Genomic DNA, 14,134 nt, shown 5'->3' with positions numbered 1-14,134 from the left:
CGGAAGAGACCAAGGCATATTGTCGCTCTGTTGAATATGATTATAACGTGGATGAGGTAAATAATGTTTATAAAACATTACTATTTGGTAACATGATTTTATAATTATTAAAGTAAAATTTGGTTGATTTATTGATAAATTTCTCAATGTAGGGAGCTACCAAAGAAAGTGACAAAAGTGGCACGATGATTTTGGATGACTTTATTTGACTTAATATTACGTATGCATCTTCGTTGTATGATTTGAATATTGGAACAAGTTTGTATTTAATTATGTATGTGTTTTATTTTGGAGTTTAGACAATTATTTAGAATTGGGTTTGAATTTGTGACTGTAGTTTGAATAATAAATCATGTAGACTAATTTTCCAGTTTTTTGTGATCATTTTTTCTATTTTTTTAATGAAAACTACGACTGCTCGGTTTTTCTCGGGATCGGGTCGGGTACAACATTTCGGGTCGGGTTCGAGGACCGGGCAAAAAAATCCCCGACGAGGCACCCCGATATAAAACCCGACGGGGAACGGGGACGGGGGAGCAAAACCTGTCCCGTTTCCATTCATACTCAACTTGTTCGAGCATTTTTCTTTAATGCTAAATTTCGGAAGGACATTCCTTCCGGTAAAATCTTTGTTATTACATCTTATCTTATGGGTGTCGAAATTGAACTTACTCCAAAATCCATAACTAGAGATTTAGGAATTCCTTTGGAGGGCCCTTTTAATGAAAATGACATTGTTCCCTTTGAAGATATTCATAATGATAATCTCACTTTTTTTCCTTTTGAGGAACGTCTTTTACAACTCTTTATCACTTGGTTCCTTTGCCCTTTAGGTGGTCGCACCACCCATATATGCCACTTGGACTACTGGTGGCATCATCACTTTCGTACCAAGGAATGTTTGAACCTAGCCAAAATTATCTTCCTTGTCTTAGTGAACACCATAACGAAAGGACCAAACTCTTCCGTCTCATTGCCTTACGCTTGCATCTTGAGTCACATTTTTCGCAGCCATTCCATCAATATCTCTTTTGATCCTTCCATTCCCCTTTCGAGCAAACTTGACTATACATTGGTTAAGAAAATGGGATTTAAATTTGAAAACAAAAATTGGGTCAAAGTTCGTGATAGCGCTCATCTAATTGATGATCCTATTGTTCATTACGATGATGCACCCGCCAGTGTTATTCCTCCTCGTCCTCTCGTCACCTTAGACTCTCTTTATAACTACATGGTCAATCGTTTTGATGAGGTTCTTCATCATGTCGATAGTCGCTTTGATGTCATGGGAGCTCACATTGATGCTTTGGAGGCTCATTTCTTTTTTCGTGTCCATCATTCTCTTCTCATCCGGATATTGAGGATTGATCATTTGCATATTTTATTGGACTTTTAGGATGTTTTTGATACTATTTGAATATTTTGTTGGATATTGATGCGTAATTTGTTAGATATCGATGCATAGTTCATTTGGATGCTTCAGCTATTTTTGGATTAATATATTGCTTTGATCATTTATTATTATTATTATTATTATTGGTTCTTTTGAGATGTCATTATGCTATAATCCTAGCTTCTCTCTTATAGCTAAGGGGGTGTTTGGTTCAAGGATTGTGGGATTCTCATGGGATGGGAATCCCACATTTCCATGTTTGGTTGGCCGGAAATCTCATTCCCAGTAATGTTTTATTACCAATAGTAGATTTTTTTGGGTATATTACCGAGAATGTCATTACCTCCCTTCCCTTAGGTATTGTAACATTACCAGCGTTTTGGACTAAAATGCCCTTAAATTATGATTTTTTTTTCAAAAATATCATTCTTCTGTCATTGAATAATAAAAATTCTACGAAGGTTAAATTACAAATTTATCCTTAAATTATTTTAGATTTACAAAAAAAATCTATAATTAAAATTTTATATGAAGTTCAGGGGTTAAAAAAATTTTATCCTTTCATTAAACCTTTTTTATATTTTTAATTTTGTAAAAAAAATTATATAAATATTATGAATTTAATTTTTTAAAGAAAATATATAAATATTTTAGAATTTGTAATATTATACAAATATATAATAAGGACAATTTGGTCAAATATACATTCCAATAATCTTTTATTCCTTTAACCAAACACGTTATTCTTATATTCCTGTTAAACCAACCAAACACAAAATACAACATTCCTAGTAATCCTATTCCCTGATAATCTTTTATTCCCACTGGTAATCTTACATTCCGTGAACCAAACGCACCCTAAATGATTTTGATCTAAAAAAGGAGAAAAAATTCTAGTCAAAATTTGTTTCATTAAAAATTTAATTTTTATATGCTTTTAATCATACACTCTTGAATTCTTTGTTAAAGGGGGAGAAAAATGAAAAATCTCACTTGGAAATAATTTTAACATCTTCCAAATTTATTTTTGACAAATTTTTACAAAATTGTTTTGTTATATCAAAAAGGGAAAGATTGATAAATGTCATTAAATGATTTTGATATAACAAAGGACTAAATTGAAAATTTTATCAAATTAATATCTTATTTGATTCAAAAATATTTAAGTGTGTAAAAATAATTTTTGAGAATTTAAATGTCAAAAGTAAATTTAAAAATATTTTTGAAATTTATAAAGCTTTAAAATGTTGTTTGAATATGAAACATGGTTAATTTTTGAGGTTTTTGAGACTAGTTTCAAAACCCCTTAGGCAGAAGTCAAAATTGACCTAAAGGTTTTTAAACTCCCTTGTAGGTTTTGAAACCCCCTATTTAACGGTCATAATTTTTAAATGAGGGTTTTGAAAACCCTCAGGTGTCTCGAAATCTTTGTGCAAGTTTGCATTCAATGCACAAAATCAATGCTTCAAACGACTTCAAACTCCCTCTAACAACCACAAACTGTTAGAAATCAATGAAGACATATAAAAGGGGCCTTTAAACAGCCAAGAAAAGATAAGAAAAGTATTCCAACAATCAAAGAGCAAGTAGAGCCAAATTTGTATTCCATTGTGTCTTTCTTGCAAAGAACACTATTCCATTCATTTTATTTTTCATTCTAGTATTTTTTAGGTGTGTGTGAGAGCTTCAATTTGCAAACATTCTATCTTTGTGAGGATATTCAAAGTTTGTTCATTTGTATTTACTTCTTAGGAAGGGTTGGACACTTAAGACTTTGGTGTATAAGTCTTAATGTTGTGTAAGGTTACACCTTGTCCTAAAAAGTTATAACAAATTAGTGAATTTGTTGAAATCCTTAGTTAGGAAGCTAAGGTAGTGAATGTAGACTTCATTATTGAATCACTCTAAAATTCTTGTGTACATTTCTTACTTCTTTCAAAAGCTTCCAACAAATTTTTAAATTTTCATTTCACCCCTCTCGGCCATTTCCCCTGATCGATTGACTCGACATATATTTTGTGTAGGAGCCAGTGATATTTATGTTATGCAAACAGGTGCAAATATGCAAATTCTAATGTTACTTTGTGTAGGTAGCATTTTTTGTTGTTGTTGCAAATATTGATTTTTCAGCCTTTGTCCAATTACGGTTGCTTATTTATAGGTGGCTGAAGTTTTGCTTCTTTACTTTTAGGTACCTTTATCCATTAAGAAAAAACTATCAAACAAGATACATATCAAACATGAAACATGGTGTACTAGAATAATGATTTTTTCACATATCGAACACAAAATACACAACCGACTATTTTTCTTAGTCTTAATACATCTAAAAATGTATGTTATCTAAAAATCTAATTTTATCATAAAATGCATTATCCATGAAGTAAAAAATGATATCTTATTGAATAACGAGTTGTTCCTCATGTTTATTGTCTTCACTTTATAAGCTCTAATTTTTTTCTTTTTGATCTTCCACCATTATCCTCAATCTTTGGACTAATCAAATTTGACGAGTTCCTTCAATTCGTCGTTTTCAACCTTGATTTTTCTATTCTCCGTCATCATCATTTCAAGTCGACTTCCTAAATCTTCAACTACATAACCAGTGTTATCATCTTTGTCAAGACACTAAAAAACTTACAACGATTCTAGGAAAAAATCAAGTCAAAAATAATGAAAAAATTCATTCCAATCAAAATATCAATTGAAAATTATTTTTGAAATAATTTAAAAATATGTTTAATAATTAATTGGAAACACCCGTTAAATCAAACAACCCTAAACTCCTAAAATTAAAAGATTTTTGAAATTATTGGCAACACTTATTAAAATCAAAACCCTAAACTCTAAAATTTAAAAGAATTTCAAAATTATTTAATCTTAAAATTTGAAAAATAAAAATTACCTCTTTCTCTTAAAAACACCCATAAAATCTTCTTCCTTTACTACAAGGTATACTGGAACTGCAAATGAGGCTTTCATTTTGAAATAACAATACACGCCCCTCGACATCTCTTAAGAGCTTCAGTTTAGTTGATTCACTTAATCCTAAACCCTAAATTAAAACAAAGAAAAATGAAGAAAGATAAAAAAAATAGACGGTAAGTTTTTTTAACCTAAATGAGAAATAAAAAATACTCAATGTTTTTTTTTTATTTTCCATCAATTTACATTTGAATTTAAAAGAAATTATTAGAAAAAAACTTAACATGTGTCGTGTTTTAATTAGATATCACCTATTTTAACGACAATTAGAGTTAGGCACTTATAACTATAACAGAATAAATTTTAGACTCATTTTTTAATAAAAAAAAATTCTTTACATATTAAAATATATTTAAGATAATTTATTAATCGTTTAAATTATATAATTTTTATAAGACCGATTCGACCTAATCTATGAAGAAATCCAAATACGACTGGGCTGATCGGGCCGGACAGGTTACCTAGGAAAGAAATCTTTCGAAATCGTCTAAAGTACTCAATGTTACGTGAAGACGAAAGGTAGCAAAAGCCGATGCGAAAACCCCCAACTCAGATGAATCTGGTGAAGCTGAAAGTTAGAGAGTGACCCTTCCAGTTTCTTATTAGGAATCAACGAAGAAAACAAGTCCAATTTTATATCATTATCAAACGTAAGCACTCTTTCTTTTCCTTTCTGTATACCCAGTTTCATATATTTCTTCTTCATTTCAGATTTCCTTTTCTGGGAATTGTTTTATCAGCTCTTGAAATTATTATTATCCAAAAAAAAGTAAGAAAGAAGTATGCTTTAGGGGTGAAGCATCAGTTGAAGTAGTTGAGCTGTGTTATCTTCTCCAAATCATGGTGTAATCCTTTTGAAACCAATACCTAGCTTAAACTGTTGTTGTATTGCTGGTTAGGTTAGGTGTGCAATGGATTGGGCATTTGTGCAAAAATCTTGGGAGAAATGGGCTTCCACCAATATTGGATCTTCTGGTGAGTGGTAACCTATCTCACCTTTTTACCATTTAATATGATTCTGGGGATTTTCATTGCATTGTAATTTATGATGTGTAAATACAAATCTTGCTTGAACCAAAATTGCAGGTCAGCCATTGAAGGCTGCTTTGCTGATTAACTATGACCCACTCAGACCTTCTCGGCTGTTGTGTACTATGTAAGATACATTTCAACTCTTCAATCTGAAGTTCTAGATTCATCTTTGGCAGCTCATGTTTTTTGTGTTGCTTTAATTTAATTTTAGGATTCACTGGTTCTGTCTTCTCATCCTCCATGTGCCTGAGTCATAATTCAGTAATTGTGTTAATTCCTTTTTTCCCCCATAATCTTTGTATTCAAAACACGATGGTGGTTTCCATTGTTGCTTTATGTTTTTTTCATAGCTTGTCATATTAATTATTTAGACACCAAATAAAGTTAGTTTTGTCTATCATTGTGTCAAAAGTTGTTTGGCGTTACTTCTTGGTTATCGTAATGCTAAATTGCATTTTGAAGTTATTTCATTGTTTATATGTGGCTGGTAGATTTGCTCAGATTCTTGGTTTGTTTTCTAAACATTCTCAATCAAAGAAACGCACATACATATGGTTTAATATGTCGGAAGTAACATGCTTCATGCTACTATTTTCATCAATTCCCAAGATATTTTTTTTTTGGTTTGGAAAACTGGAAATGAAGCTTTGCTTGACAGTGCAGAACAGGAAGGAATGAAAATCAGCCCAATTGGATTGAGTCAATTGATCAGTTTCATCAAGCGCAACCAACTTCAAAAAGAGACCTTTGTGATCGGGAATAACCAATGTAAATTTTGCTTTAACTAACCTTTCTTTAATTTATGAACTTTTTTGAATTTGTAGAAGTTTTAATGTGAACTTAATCTCTCCTTTCTAAAGTTGTTGCTTGCTTCTATTATTTTTCTGTGTTTCATGAATAGCCAACCTTTGAATAGGTAATTGATTTCTTTTAGGTTTTTTAACATCTCAAATTTGCTTTTTGTTCCATATGAGCAGAATCTAGTCCCCGGATACTATACTCTAAAAAAGTTCGTGGATTACTCATTCAAGATTTAGCATCTAAAGGAAACAAAACAGAATAACCTGATAAGAGTAATTAAATTTTTAATTAGCATGCTGAACCAATGATTTGGCTTGTGATGTTGGAAATGTCTATTGGCAAATTAGTTTATATTTTTAGACATTTTACCAATAAATGTAGTGTCTGGTTTTATTTAGATAATGTCTGATTTCAATATTAAAGTTTTGGAGCGGATAAATGAATGACAGACATGGTTACATCAATCCATGAAAATTGGTTCTTTGCGAGGTGCCTGAATGCATCAAAATCCTCTGGTGAAGGTGCAATTGTCATGCAGACATCAGGGCTTCTCTTGGTTGCGCTGTAAGTTTATTCATCTTCAGATGTTATGAACAACATGACTGAACTGAAATTTCACTTGTTATGCCTGATTTGCTTTGCATGATATGATAGCACTTGAGCACATATACACTCGTGCATAGATATAGTTTCTTAACATAACTGAACTGAAACTTCACTTGTTATGCCATCTGCTTTTGTCAGGTACGATGGGTCAATTGGCTTAGCATCTCGTGCCATGGTATCTGTTGATCAACTTGTTTGGTCGTTGAATCGAAGGAACCTTTAACCTCAGCCTCCATATCAAAAGAATAATTCTAAGTTACCTTGCAGGCAAGTTGTAGAGATCATTATTAAGACTCCAGTCTGCCTATCTGCAACATATGATCATTTAACTGGTGAATGAGTACGACAGAGGCTCGGAGTTGCGTGAAATTAATAGGTTGGAATGGGATGTAATGTGGTCGTGAATAATGCTCTATATGTCCAAAATATTAACCATTGGTGTAACCATTTACCAAGTAATTTTTTTCCCTGGGCACATTGTTTTCTGAATGCTTGCTACATTCATTAATCAGAGCCTGGTTTTGTGTTTTATATGCGTGGAATTGAGGAGCATCCAACCAGCTGCTGCTAATTTGATCCATGATTTGGCATATAAAGCCTTTAGTAAGTAAATGATTCTATGCTTTCGTACCACTGTTTTAATCTGTTGAAACCGTGGTATTAACCTTCCGAAAAAGAAAGTAAATGATTATCTCGAGGATACAATTAACTAATTAATTAATTAATTAATAAAGCTTAATAATCATTTACAAAAGCAGAATTATAACCATAATAATCCTTTTAACGTATCAGGGAGACATTCCTACGCTGCTACATGTATCTTTACCAATACAGCAGACTTGACGACTCCTACTTGTACTCGGTGTTGCATGTACACTTACATTACTGTTCGACTCCCTGTCTGTATCGGATTCGCAATAGTTCCCTTCTACTCTCTTCTTTGCATCATTAATAGAGTGTATTGGATTCCCCACTTTTACTACTGGAAAGCACCATGATGCAACACTCGAATCGGGGTTACACAAACTATCTTCTTGCAGAATTTCTCCCATCCGGGTCATTATGCTGAATGCCAAGTTTTTCAAGACACGAGAATACGCTTCCAGAATCAAATGTCCAACATCCTGTGCACCCATGATTTTAACATGAATTCAGTAGTGAAAGATGAATATGCATGACAAAACACGCTATCGCAAGTACGTGTAGTACATTTTACGTTAGACAACGAAACTTACCTTGCCATACTGAATTTTTGTGGCATCAAGAAAAGTTTGAGGAAGGTTAGGATATGCACTCTTTATGTGATGTGAAAGTGTGTCAGCTCGGTCCACTAGTTGCTCCATCTTATCTATTTCAGACAATGGATCCTTGATGAAAGACCATGATTTCCGCACTGGGGATTTGCCGCTAGCTTGTTCTGTAAGTCTCCCTTTCCATGAAAATACAGCAGCTTCCAACCTATTAATGGCTTCGAGAGCATTATTTTCGGACTTTATATTGAGCGAAACAAACATTTCCTCAACTGAGCTGGACTCGAGAGTCAAAACCTTGTACAGTTCATCGCCGAGGCTTTCCTTCCCAGACTGTAAACATGTGGAATGAGATTGAGTTGCCATAAATGCAATACAAAAACCATGTAAAACTTCAATACGGAGCTCTCTTCATCCAAAATTATCAGATATTTGATAAGATTTAAAGTATACCAACGTCAGCTGGTTCCAGCTAAAACCTCAAGGTTCCAATTTTTTTTATATTTCCTTTTAAAACATGTTTTTCAAAACTGATCTTGATTATGTAATCAGGCTTCAAGTTATGATATATCATCATAAAAAACTATTAAAGGATCGAACATTTAAAGTTAAGAATGCCCTTAAGGCAGTGAGTATGCTCACATTGGGAAGGGCATGCCTAATAATGGATGGAATAGGCATTTCAAGCAAAACATTTTCATTAATTGATGTTGCAGCCTTGAATACTTGATAAACCACCTTGCCTTTACATTGCAACTTCTTCCTTTCGGTATCTGAGAGCCCAGTTTCTGGTACTTGTGGCAATGGAAGCCACCACCTCTTGCTCTCCCCTGCCCTCTTGTTTCTTCCTTCTGCTTTGCTTTCAACTTCTGCATAATAAAACTCAGTATTCACCATCGACTCCAGGGTTTCCTGATGATATTCAAAATTTGATCAGGTAAATGAGGGTGACATGTTCATAAAAGAATATACAAACTATTAGGACAAGTAAAGAGATCACCTACAATAAGCATAGAGTCCAACTTTTGAAGTGCTGGTAGATTCATGTGAATGTCTGCACGGGCTTTTGGTGTCATTATCTGCTTAAAAGAGAATTTACATAAATCGCAACACATTGCAGAATGCACATTGTCATTTTAATCGGAACTCAAAACAACCACAAGAGTACCTCCATAGTCCTGCCATTTGCACCATTTTGCTTAGCAGGCACTAACTCCACCATATAGTTGGTAGGAGAGAGTAACCAGCCCATTTCCCTTCGCCATTTATTTTTCCTTTCTTCAGCTAGCGGCTCCAGTTTCCACAGCTCCCCAAAAACTGAAGCTGCACATTGAAATTTGCATACCTTATAAGTTGAAGACTAATGAAAGAAGACAATCCTATGATAACAGGAACACGCAATGAACTTTGTAAAATGTACATGCTACTTTTTATGGGTTTTAAGTTGCAGCTCCTCCTCATGATGCATGTTTCCCATTGATGGGAGACAAAATAAATACACTACAAAATGAAATGCTATCACTTTTCTTGTTTAAACATGTTTTACCAAGTTCCAAGGATCTAGAAACAAACTCACCAGCAAGATTTGTTATGGCATTCGACAAAGCTAAAGCTGTGGAGACGCCCTTCCGTCCGCCTGTAATATCTTCCCCCAGTAGAAGCTTTGCAAAATTTTCTTTCATTGTCTCAACATCTGAAAATTGAAAGGGATAAGCAGGTTTCTCTTTGACATAAAAATGCTTGGGGCTTTTTGAGAGCTCCAATTCATCCGAACCCTGTTCATCTCTCTTCATCCACTTGGAAGAAAATGATCCAAATGCATCTTTGCTAGAAGAACAGCTGGAGAAATCATCCTCCAGGGAATCAGATGCACATCCATCTCCTTGGCTTGTTCTACTTTCGTTCTCGTAAGACTGATTGTTGAGAATGCAGCTCTCGAGACCTTTATAGGTCATTATCCCTGAAAATTCTGAATTTAATATCCATTTACTGAAATCAAGTGTGAACATACGACAACAAATAGAAGCATAAACAGCTAGAGACCTTGGCAAAATGGTTTACATGTGGTCGTTAGCTTAAGGGTTGTCAAAAGTAAACATAGATGAGCTCAAGTTACTGGTGTATGTACTATGTAGTGCTAACTACATAAACACTAAGTGTGGAAATATACGCCTGTTCGATTTGTTTGACAGTCTAGTTGTAATTAAATGTAACCATTTTATCAAATGAATACTGTAGCACTGCTCACAGAAGAACTCGGATAATTTTCTTTGTTTCAAGGGATGAGAATGTGAAAATCGATTAAACATATAAAAAATATCATGGGAGAAACTAACTTATCAGTCCATTTAAATCGTACAATTATATTAATTGGAACATTCAATCACCGGTAACAGTTAAAAGGGCACTTTCTACACTAATGATCCTTGCAAGAACTAGTGACGTAAATTATTTCACACACTTGTAATTCTGCATTCTCATTTACCAATTAGTGGATCAGGTAACAGATTGGTTAAATGCAATTTCTGTTCATATTTAACTGGAAAAGATCTGGAAACCTGATCTATCCGGGCACATATGAACCTTTTCATTTTGGAAAAAATGAGTCCGTCAAATTTGTCTTCATTATAAAAATGTCAGATGTTAGCACATGCATACGCACATGGCAGTTCAAGGGTCCAATTTTAGCATATGTGAGATTGTTTGATAAGATGACTTATTTATTCAATAAACACTGCATAAATAATTAGCTTTGCTGTGTGCATAACTTCAACTACCCATCTATTCTCTGATGACTCATGCATGGTAAATAAAGGGACTGGTCGTACATGTCATAGATGCTCCCAAAAGACAAACAAGACATGGAAACCCACATGGCATGCTTTTGAAAACCCCATTTTTGTTTAGCAATTTGAGGTTTTTTTAACAACGTGTGTTTCTCAAATCAATCATGTGAGAACAAACAGTAATAATAACAGCGTCCTTGCCAATTGGCACTACAATAAATGATAAAGTTTACCATTAAAAAATAGAAGACAAGAGATTACATCAAGGCAGAAGCTTCCCAAGTTTTAGAGAGCTAGCACTAAATCCAAAAAGAGAAATTTCCAAGTAACAAGTGCTCGAAAGCAAAGCACACTCCAAAAAGGACATGCACTACTTATAACTTGAAGTCACAATGGCCCAAAGTTAAAAAGGGAGGCATAAGGTTTAAACAGGATAATTTTATATATGTTCCTTTTAACGACATTTCTTTTCTAGTCACAGGATGGATCTACTTTTTATGCAACAGGAGACAGACTTATGATTTTATGTAAAGAGAGCGAATTTATAAAATTATAGGGGGGAAAAACAGATTATCAATAAAAAATATAGAGAAAATATCTAAAATACATGATAATTTACGCTCCCTTCAGTCCATCCATGCGTTGGAGGGTATACTTCTTCCTGCACTTACTTGCAGCACTGCAATGGAAATACGAGATCATTTATTCTTCACTGCCCATTGGCTGTTTCTTTAAGGGATTCTATAATGCTTCTTAATGGGTTGAGAAGAACTACATCGTCTTGGGATGAAATGGTAACATGGGCAAGTGGTGTTTGAAAAGGTAAATCTCTTCTCACAACTATTTTGAAGCTTACTTGGTGCGCTTTTATTTATACCTTGTGGGAGGAAAGGAATCGAAGAATGTTCCAAGGTTGTTCCCGAGCAACTAAAGATCTTCTTAATATTATTAAGATATCGTAGGAATACATTAAAAGGAAAAAATATCAATAGACTATAAACTGTTAATTTTACTCTTTGTAATTCATGGGCATTACCAGAAGAGGCTCTAACATAAGGCGTGGGCACGGTTTATTCATCTCGAGCTAACACAGAAGAAGTCTTCAGTTAAGGCGTGGGCACGTCTTATCCATCCTGAGCTACCACAGAAAAAGTCTCCAGTTAAGGCGTGGGCACGCCAAGGCGTGGGCACGCCATCTATCGGCTCAGTTCGGTTTTTATCGGTTTCGATTTTTTCCGATAATCGTTTTTTGGATTATTTTCAGTTATTTTATTAGATCAAATTGGATCTGATCACATTTATTTGATTTGTACCACACTCTGCTTCTTTGGGTAATAAAATTTTAATTTATCCAAAAACAAAAATAGTAGCAGTTGGGAGGCTAACCTAAAGCTAAAGGGTAGGGTAATCAAGGCATCAATAATTACTAGCATTTCAAACTTTTTCAGATGAAAGAAAAGTCTTCTTTCACATGAGTTTTTTTAATTTATGTCCCTACTCAATAACTTTCACACTGTCTACATTGACTATGACTGTGCAATAAGAGTCTTAAATGAGTTTTAAAGGGAAGTGAAGGGGCCACCATTAAGTACCAGCAAAAAAAAATTACGGTAACTTAATTAGTAGGTAATTATGAAATGATCATCACTTCATTTTTGTTTGTAACTTGTGAATTGAAGCACCGCCCTTGGAACTTACATGTTCAAACAAAATGAAAACCAAAACCAAAAAGCTTCCAATTATGAGATAACACACTCCCATGTGGTTTGCTTTGCTTGCACGTAGAAGATACCATGACTACAAGGCATCTCCTTTGTCACGCCGAGGAGGTCGTGCAAAGACAGGATTTTGACGAGAACCGCTAGGGCTTCTCATCATTGTCTTAATTAAAAAAAAGTTCACACTAAATCTCCAAGAACCCTCAAGGAAGTTCATTGAATATTTTAGTCATGGATGCATGTTTCTCGGTGCTAAAAAAAGTGATCTTGAATATTCACTTATGAAGTGTAGTGAAAGGGGAAGAAATAAGGCATTACGGGGTGTGTGTCGGTTGAAGACAAAGAGACGGACATGACAATCACACCTCGTCTTCAGGTACCATAAATGTTCTGGTAAGAATTAAATAGAGGCAATACATTGCCGCCTGCATGATAATAGCAATTACTAATACAAGTGAAGATCTGCTAATGACCAAAAAGAAGAAGACCCACACATTAAGGCGTTATGGACCCCTTCCCCATCCTCTTCAGTTCTTTCCCTCCACAATCCCCAAACCTTCCTACTCACTCACTCGCACACACTGCTCAATTTTAATCCAAACAAAAAGGAAAAGACACCAAACACAATATGATATATATATATAAAGATAAATGTGTATTATTTTATTTTCTTATGTTTGGTCAGTAAAACAAAGTTAAGCAAGAAAATCAGAAACATAAGACTAGAATCACATGGCATCAATCACGGTAATTTTCATCACAAAACAGTAATACTCCCCTTCAAAACATGCAAACGTAGCCACAAATTAAAATAAAAAACGGTGATGGGTGTATTAATTAATTAATTAACTTACTATCTTCTTGCTCATCAAAATCGAGGCTACACTCCCTGTCGCGCGTACAGCATGCCAGTCTTTTCCTCATCGTCATCATGTTCCTTGCTTCTGTTACCTCTGTTTCCACCTAAAGACGTTAACTATTTGATATCAAAATATTTAATTTTAAGATTTAGCCCCCTCCCCACATAATATCATCATCCCCTTTTATTGATGAACATAAAGAAAAAAAACATGATTTTATTAAAGAGAAAAGGGAGAGAAATGCATTTCTTAAACAAAAACAATGTGTAGAACATCTACGAATAAAAAAATCATTGTTTCTTAAATCCAGACATCAAAAGGAAAACAAAAAACTAAAGAAACTGATTTTGTAGAAGAAACCTGGGACGCTCGGGAGTGAAGATGAAAAGCAATCAAAGCTGCATCTGTAGATCATGGAAGGAAAAGGGGAAAATCTGGAAAGAAAGGGAGAGAAGCTGCGATATTTAAAAGCGGCGCCAGATGGAATCGAGATTCGAATTGCGAGCCATTGGGTGTTGGTGTTGGGCTGCTGTTTACTGAACTGAAAAGATGGAGCTTTATATTCCCAGTCGTACGGGTAAGAGGGAAGCAGTGAAATTATTTAGGCTTAATGCCCAGATAAATACCCAAACTATGCTTTTTTTTTTTTGTCAAACAAGTGTTTACGATTTTTTTTTTCATCTAAATGTCTAACGTTATAAAC

The 14,134-nt window shown here is 34.2% G+C and overlaps 2 protein-coding genes and 1 long non-coding RNA gene across 6 annotated transcripts; 1 reads left to right on the top strand and 2 right to left on the bottom strand.

Annotated features, from left to right (window-relative positions):
* Nucleotides 1-4,838: 4,838 nt before the first annotated feature.
* On the top strand, nucleotides 4,839-7,350 carry LOC120128571. 2 transcript variants are annotated; one of them, XM_039146238.1, is made up of 6 exons: nucleotides 4,839-5,028; nucleotides 5,283-5,353; nucleotides 5,465-5,534; nucleotides 6,069-6,178; nucleotides 6,661-6,775; nucleotides 6,956-7,350. In XM_039146238.1, the coding sequence occupies exons 2-6, from the start codon at nucleotides 5,290-5,292 to the stop codon at nucleotides 7,038-7,040; spliced, it is 444 nt and encodes a 147-aa protein (XP_039002169.1). In that variant the 5' UTR covers nucleotides 4,839-5,028; nucleotides 5,283-5,289; the 3' UTR covers nucleotides 7,041-7,350. The 2 variants fall into 2 exon arrangements, with proteins under 2 accessions (XP_039002169.1, XP_039002168.1); XM_039146237.1 differs by lacking the exon at nucleotides 4,839-5,028 and having other exon boundaries at nucleotides 5,250-5,353.
* On the bottom strand, nucleotides 5,077-5,354 carry LOC120128572. The gene is made up of 2 exons (XR_005516646.1): nucleotides 5,246-5,354; nucleotides 5,077-5,206 (listed from the first exon to the last, which is right to left on the bottom strand). It is a non-coding gene; the product is annotated as an uncharacterized LOC120128572 (long non-coding RNA).
* A 170-nt stretch (nucleotides 7,351-7,520) lies between the features above and the next one.
* LOC120128475 (rop guanine nucleotide exchange factor 14-like) lies at nucleotides 7,521-13,997 on the bottom strand. 3 transcript variants are annotated; one of them, XM_039146162.1, is made up of 8 exons: nucleotides 13,792-13,997; nucleotides 13,426-13,524; nucleotides 9,644-10,036; nucleotides 9,236-9,390; nucleotides 9,072-9,146; nucleotides 8,710-8,979; nucleotides 8,053-8,400; nucleotides 7,521-7,941 (listed from the first exon to the last, which is right to left on the bottom strand). In XM_039146162.1, the coding sequence occupies exons 1-8, from the start codon at nucleotides 13,844-13,846 to the stop codon at nucleotides 7,606-7,608; spliced, it is 1,731 nt and encodes a 576-aa protein (XP_039002093.1). In that variant the 5' UTR covers nucleotides 13,847-13,997; the 3' UTR covers nucleotides 7,521-7,605. The 3 variants fall into 3 exon arrangements, with proteins under 3 accessions (XP_039002093.1, XP_039002094.1, XP_039002095.1); XM_039146163.1 differs by having other exon boundaries at nucleotides 9,644-10,027; nucleotides 13,792-13,996; XM_039146164.1 differs by having other exon boundaries at nucleotides 13,426-13,534; nucleotides 13,792-13,995.
* Between the last annotated feature and the right edge of the window lie 137 nt (nucleotides 13,998-14,134).

Source organism: Hibiscus syriacus, unplaced genomic scaffold (assembly GCF_006381635.1).
Source record: "Hibiscus syriacus cultivar Baekdansim isolate YM2019G1 unplaced genomic scaffold, ASM638163v2 tig00110481_pilon, whole genome shotgun sequence".
Classification (NCBI taxonomy): Eukaryota; Viridiplantae; Streptophyta; class Magnoliopsida; order Malvales; family Malvaceae; genus Hibiscus; species Hibiscus syriacus.
Note: the sequence above shows the minus strand (reverse complement) of the source record. Positions and strands in the feature narration are given on the sequence as shown.